This window comes from Oncorhynchus masou, chromosome 18 (genome assembly GCF_036934945.1).
Source record: "Oncorhynchus masou masou isolate Uvic2021 chromosome 18, UVic_Omas_1.1, whole genome shotgun sequence".
NCBI lineage: Eukaryota > Metazoa > Chordata > Actinopteri > Salmoniformes > Salmonidae > Oncorhynchus > Oncorhynchus masou.
In genome coordinates this window covers 31,212,969-31,220,468 of record NC_088229.1, presented here as the reverse complement: position 1 = coordinate 31,220,468, position 7,500 = coordinate 31,212,969, and the positions used below count along the sequence as shown (strand labels likewise).

Genomic DNA, 7,500 nt, shown 5'->3' with positions numbered 1-7,500 from the left:
TCAGTGAAGTAGCTCCTGGCTAAGGACTAGTAGGGATAAAAAGCTGCTGCACCTGTTGGTTACTCTACCACAGAACAACCTAACTCAGGTCTGACTCAGTGGAATGGTTGTATGCTTAGGACCGGAAAGCCCTCACACACACACAAATGTGCCCGTACTGTACACGCCCAGACTCATACACAAAGACGTGTTCACTTAGCTGATCAAAAATATTTGACATCATCACTGATTTTCCAGGTTGGGAGAAAAATACTGCTTTGACCTACAGTGCCTTCAGAAAGTATTCATACACCCTGACTTATTACACATTTTATTGTTTTTAAATGGATAGAATATAAAATACAGAAATCAAATTTACTCAAGTATTCACACCCCTGAGTCAATACATGTTAGAATCACCTTTGGCAGCGATTACAGCTGTGAGTCTTTCCAGGTAAGTCTCTAAGAGCTTTGCTCAGAAACATTCATTGTCGTCTTGGTACTGTAAGCAACTCCATTGTAGATTTTGCCTTGTGTTTTAGATTGTCCTGCTGAAAGGTGAATTCATCTCCCAGTGTCTGGTGGAAAGCAGACTGAACCAGGATTTCCTCTAGGATTTTGCCTGTGCTTAGCTCAATTCCATTTATTTTTATCCCCCCAAAAACTCCCTAGTCTTTGCCGATGACAAGCATGCCAATAACATGATGCAGCCACCACCATGCTTGACAATATGAAGAGTGGTACTCAGTGACGTGTTGTGTTAGATTGCCCCAAACATAACGCTTTGTATTCAGGACAATAAGTTAATTTCTTGGACACATGTTTTGCAGTTTCAATTTAGTGCCTTATTGCAAACAAGTTTTCTGGAGTATTTTATATTCTGTACAGGCTTCCTTCTTTTCATGCCACCATTTAGGTTAGTATTGTGGTTTAACTACAATGTCGTTGATCCATCCTCAGTTTTCTCCTATCACAGCCATTAAACTCTAACTGTTTTAAAGTCACCATTGGCCCCATTGTGAAATCCCTGAGCGGTTTCCTTCCTCTCTAGCAACTGAGTTAGGGAAGAACGCATGTATCTTTGCAGTGACTGGGTGACTGGGTGTATTGATAAACCATCCAAAGTGTAAGTGACATTGGAAATCCTCCCTGGTCTTTGTGGTTGAAACAGTGTTTGAAATTCACTGCTCGACTGAGAGACCTTACAGATAATTGTATATGTGGGGTACAGAGATGAGGTAGTCATTCAAAAGTCATGTTAAACACTATTATTGCACACAGAGTGAGTCCATGCAACTTATGTGACTTGTTAAGCACATTTTTACTTCTGTACTTATTTAGGCCTGCCTTAACAAAGGGGTTGAATACATGTTAAATCAAGACATTTCAGCTTTTCATTTTTAATCAAACATAAATCCACTTTGGGGTATTTTTTAAATTATTTAACTAGGCAAGTCAGTTAACTTCTTATGGTATAGGGGACGGTTGCGTCCCACTTGGGCAAAAACCAGGGAAAATGAAGTGCGGCAAATTTTAAAAAATGATATAAAAATCTAACTTTCATTAAATTACACATGTAAGATACTCAAAGCTACACCCGTTGTGAATCCAGCCAACATGTCAGATTTTAAAAAGGCTTTTCGGCGAAAGCATAAGAAGCTATTATCTGATGATAGCACAACAGTAAACAAAGAGGGTAGCATATTTCAACCCTGCAGGCACTACACAAAACGCAGAAATAAAATATAAAACATGCCTTACCTTTGACGAGCTTCTTTTGTTGGCACTCCAATATGTCCCATAAACATCACAATTGGTCATTTTGTTCAATTAATTCCGTCCATATATATCCAATATGTCCATTTATTTTGCGCGTTTGATCCAGAACAAAACAGCTTCCAAAATGCTCAACGTCACTACAAAATATTTCAAAAGTTGCCTATAAACTTTGCCAAAATATTTCAAACTACTTTTGTAATACAACTTTAGGTATTTTTAAACGTTAATAATCGATGAAATTGAAGACGGGTCTTTCTGTGTTCAATACAGGAACACAACAAACCAAGCTACTTTTCACGTCTCGCCCAACTCTCAACAGTGTTACGCAGTTCCTAGATGGCCTACTTCTTCATTGCACAAATTAATAACCTCAACCAAATTCCAAAGACTGGTGACATCCAGTGGAAGCGGTAGGAACTGAAAACAAGTTCCTAAGAAATATCGTTTCCCCATGAGATCCCATTGAACAGACAGAGACCTAAAAAAACGAATTCTGAACGGTTAGTCCTCTGGGTTTTGCCTGCTACATAAGTTCTGTTATATTCACAGACATGATTCAAACCGTTTTAGAAACTTCAGAGTGTTTTCTATCCAAATCTACTAATATTATGCATATCTTATATTCTTGGCATGAGTAGCAGGAAGTTGAAATTGGGCACGCTATTTATCCAAAAGTGAAAATGCTGCCCCCTATAAGTTAAGAACAAAATCTTATTGACAATGACAGCCTAGGAAAAGCCTTGCTCAGGGGCAGAACGACAGATTTTTACCTTGTCAGCTCGGGGGATTCGATTTAGCAACCTTGCACTTAATGGCCCAACGCTCTAACCACTAGGCTACCTGCCGCTTCTAGGCCAGTGACACAAAATACATTTTTTATCCATTTTAAATTCAGGCTGTAACACAACAAAATGTGGAAAAAGTCAAGGGGTGTGAATATGTTTTGAAAGCACTGCATTTTTCAGTATACAGTGGTCATATACAGTACAGTCTTCAAAACTTGACTCATTTTCCATGTTCCCCCTCTCTCCTCTCCAGCTGTGACTGGGTGGAGATCTTGGAGCCGCGCTCGCAGGAGCGCATGTACGTGAACCTGGCTTCGGGGGAATGTGGCTGGGAGCCCCCCCCAGGCGCCACCGTGCGCCAGTCCGACGGCAGCCAGTGGTGGGAGCTGTTTGACAGCCACAACAACCGCTTCTACTACTACAACAGTGCCAGCCAGCAGACGGTTTGGCACCGGCCCCAAGCCTGCGACATCGTGCCCCTGGCCCAGCTACAGGCCATGAAGAGGAGCTCAGAAACGGGCCTGAGCGGCCCCATCAAGCCCCAGAGAGGGGGAGGAGAGGGCCGTCGCACACCCCTACCTAACCAGTCCTACCCCATGCCCCCCTCCCAGGACCCTGACAGCAGCGGGAGGTCGACCCCGTCTAAGGGGCTCTGTGACAGCCTGGAGAACAGGAAAGATACCCCCAGGTAACCTCTCTACCATAACATACACCATAAAGATTTACAATGTTTACATTTACTTACAGTATTTACTCAGCTTGACCACAGTAAGTCAAATCACTGCCGCACTTCATATAGAGCTGCAGTCACTTTCAGAAGGGGTAGCAAGTAACGATCTAGTCGTAAATATATTAAAAACTAAAAGCCCAGAACAGAGCAGCACGGCTGGCCCTTAAAAGAACACTGAGGGAAAATATCAATAAAATGCATGTCAATCTCTCTTGGCTCAAAGTGGAGGAGAGATTGACTCCATCACTACTTGTCTTTGTGAGAGGTATTGACATGTTAAAAGCACAAAACGGTCTGTTCAAACAGCTAACACACAGCTCAGAAGTAGGGCTGTTACGGTGACCGTGTTACCACCACGCTGGCGGTCACGAGTCATGACGGCAGTCAAACTCCACATGACCATTTAGTCACAGTAACTAGGCTTCTCCAAGCTCTGATGCTGAACATTAGTAGCCTTTTAAACTTGCTAACTTCCTGGTGCTCAGCACTCTATTGTTCATCTAATCACTCTGACATCTAACATCTCATCAAACAGCCCATGAGCTCATGTTGAGCAACATGTCTATAGGCTATGCAATTGCATGAGATAACAGAGAGATCCCATCAGCTTTCTATAGGCTAGACTTACTATATTTATTTCTCCACCTTCGTAATATTAAGCAAATTGCTTCTCTTTAAAACAGGAGTAAAGTCTACCTGGCTGGCATGAAAATGAATCACGGGAAAGGCATCCTTCATTCGCGACTTAAGTGCACAGATGACATGTTTTTTCCCCCCGCTGCCCCTGTTCAATACAAGTGCATGATAATGGTCCATTCTAAATTAAAACTAATTTCACACATATATTATTTAGTATATGTAAAGACAAGATTACATTAAGAATAGTGTGATGGGTGACAATATTAGCCTATGACTTGTGATTGATATATTATCACTTGTGAATGATTCTCAGCTTAGGGCAAGAAACAAAGCATGCTTTTTTTTGGTGACTTTTTCAAATCGTAGTTGCACAATTCATGTAGCCTAGACTATATGTTTTCATAAGGTTTGTATCACAACTAAAGTGGCCAAATTACTCATATGAAGCACATTAATCCGCTTTACAATGGGTGTAGTACCTAACTGGCATACATACGCAGAGCGAGTGTTTTCAAGTTTGGGGAAGATCAGTTTCACCATAAAAATGCACCTTTATAATAAAATCATTACATGCATAATTGCATTTGTGGTGTTTTCCTGCTAATGGAACATTTGCGCCTTCTGTGTGTGCGCATTGCTGTGAAGAAATAGCCTATTCGTTTATCAACATTTTAAGCTAAACGTTCTGATCTGTTGCATCAGCCTCATTGCTTAAAACTGTTTTTTTAATGCTCGTATTAATTTTGGATCTATCACATCCCACAACTGTCCCAGATTATGTTTGGAATATTTATTTCTCGCACAGAACAGGGGAAGTCAACTTTTGTACTATGGGGGATAGACCCGATCACGTGACTGAGAATCATGTGAGTGAGAGGTGATTCGAATCATGTGAGTGAGAGGTGCTTCGAGCCATGTGAGTGAGAGGTGATTCGGCACGCAGCCGAGAGAAGAGAATTATAATTATTATATTCAGCCCAAGGGCACAACAGCCACTGGTCACAAAAGGCATGGATGTTTTTAGGGGGCATTATGGCCACACAAAGGGGATGCAGCTGGAAAATTTGAGGCATTATCAAGTGCTTGTCAAATTGTGAATGAGAGACTGATGAAGTGTGTGCGGCCTGTGCAAGTAACAAAGCAGAGCTCTTGCCTTTCATGGAACTTTTTTCAAATCATCATTAGAGTCAAATCATACAGCCTTAGAATGTATTATAAATCTAAACATATAGCCCAACATTTGTATCACAACTAAAGTTGCATAAATGAAGCATATAAGAGTACCCATTTCTTTGTTAACCGCTCAACACAGAATAGCACTCCATCAAAGCATTTCGAGAAAATATCCTTTCTATTTTATTCATCTATATTCAATTTTATTCTTCATACCATAAAATAAAATAGCGGCATGGAATTGTAAACAAATCTTGTCTGCTAAATGAACAAGTGTAGCCCACAAGACATATCACCAGGGTTCTCTTCACAGTCCCCAAGTCCAAAACAGACTCTGGGAAATGCACAGTACAACATAGAGCCATGACTACATGGAACTCTATTCCACATCAAGTAACACAAGTGAGAAGTAAAATCAGATTTAAAAAAAACAGATACAACAACACCTCACGGCACAACGTGGGCAGTGAAGACACACACACACACACACACACACACACACACACACACACACACACACACACACACACACACACACACACACTCTTCACACACATTATAATGTTGTGGTGTTGTGGATTTTATATTGTTCATTTGTCTTGGCAGCAGATAATAGGGAATCTAATAAATACTAAATACTAGCCTGACTCAACCCTAGATACAGTAGAAGCTCTGTCCACGTAGTAGTGGGATTCCTCCTATAGTCTACTCTGCTGTTGCTTCTAGGAAGGCTGAATCTGCAGCCGTATGGATCTGTGTCAGTTAGCTGGGCTTATCCCCTCCTTCATCTACAGACGTATTACTGTGGATTAAGCCTCCTGCCGTTCTCAACCACATGGCTCTATCATTTCACTTTTGCTTGGCTTCAGCCAGCACTGCTCAGCCTTATCTCCTGACTTGCCTACTTAAATAAAGGTTCAATAAAAAATGTCCCAAAAAAATCTACTCTATATCCCATACGTGAGACGGCTCTCCTTCCTCCTCCAGTTAAATACTGTATGGTCGACTCTCGCAGGTGCTGCGTCAGCTTCATTTAAACAGAGAGAGAAAACATTGAGATGCAAGTGAAGCGGGTAATATAGAATGAGATGTCTAGACGAGATACAAAATTGAGAGGCTGGAGGAGAGAGCTTTAACCGATAGAGTCACAGAGGAGGCAGGGAAAAGTGGTTTGAGATAAACGAGGACAGAGTAGGAAGGATGGTCAGGGACATGGAGGATGTCCTCAGTGTTTTGGAGCGCTGTCAGTGTTGCTGAACATGAGAGGCCTGCTAGAATGAGATTGTCTGCAGAGGATAATGGAATTGTTTAATCGCACTGTCTTTGGTCAATTCTGCCCATGTGTGTACAGGCTGAAAACCCTGGGTTGGGCACAATCTTGACGATCAAGATCTAGGCTAGATCTAAGCCTGTCTGTCTGAGCACAGGCCAAACTCTCAGCATTGCAGTGTATACAATTTAGCACAAGCTAACTTGGTTTAATCGCTAAATTTGAACCCAGGCCATTTCTGTTTTGCTAACTGACACCCAGGCTAGCTTGGAGCTAACTTAGTGAAGAAAATTGTTTCTGTGAAAGTTCACAGAAAATTTGTTTGGTTAGCGGCAAATATTGTCATCACAAAACAACTGTCCAGTCCTGCTAATAATCATAGAATGTTTGTATAAAACATTTGCCTAATGTTGCAGGAACATTCCTAGTTCTGGGAACTTTCACAGACACATTTTTGCTGGGAAAACATTACTGGTACGCGGCGTTATTACATTAGCTGGAAACCTAATGAAACGTTTGGGGGAATGTTCTGTGGTGGTTGCTACAGATGTGCACAACATTTTTGTGATCGTTAGAACATTTGAGGAAAAAAAATAGATTTTGTTATCAAAAAAAGTATTGTTTTGGGAGGTTATCATCCTAATGTTAGAATAAACCCTATCGGGTTCTGGGAATGTTCTGAGAATGTTCCCGGTTTGCTGGGCTTACTACTACTAACACTTACTATGCTTTAAGCTATGGCTGATTCTGATTGCTAGGCTAACTCAGAGCACATTTTGCAGTATGAAAGAAAATCTGATAAAGTGTTTTTCTTCTCATCAGAAGTGATTTCACATCTTGTTTTACTTGGCAGCTCTCTTCAGCTCTCTTCAGCTCTCTTCAGCTCTCTTCAGCTCTCTTTTGCTTTAAAGATTATTCTCTGCTTCCCATCTCCTTCCTGTGTGGAACGTCTCACCTCTGGGAGTGGCCGACTCACACGGTAGCCCTCAACACATGCAGTCAGACAGGAAGGAGATATGCTCCAATCATGGGGAATTACTTAATATTTCCTTCTGTATCCCCTTTCTCACTTACCCTATTCAGACAGGAAATGCCTAGTGTCTATCAAACAGGAGCTGTATGAGAGTTGCTATAAGAACAATTCA

The 7,500-nt window shown here is 41.4% G+C and overlaps 1 protein-coding gene across 1 annotated transcript in view; it reads left to right on the top strand.

Annotated features, from left to right (window-relative positions):
- The window catches only part of LOC135504396 (rho GTPase-activating protein 39-like), a 101,917-nt gene that overhangs the window by 37,623 nt on the left and 56,794 nt on the right, over positions 1-7,500 (top strand). Inside the window, 1 exon segment of the mRNA XM_064922962.1 lies at positions 2,797-3,231. Coding sequence (XP_064779034.1) covers positions 2,797-3,231 — 435 coding nt within the window.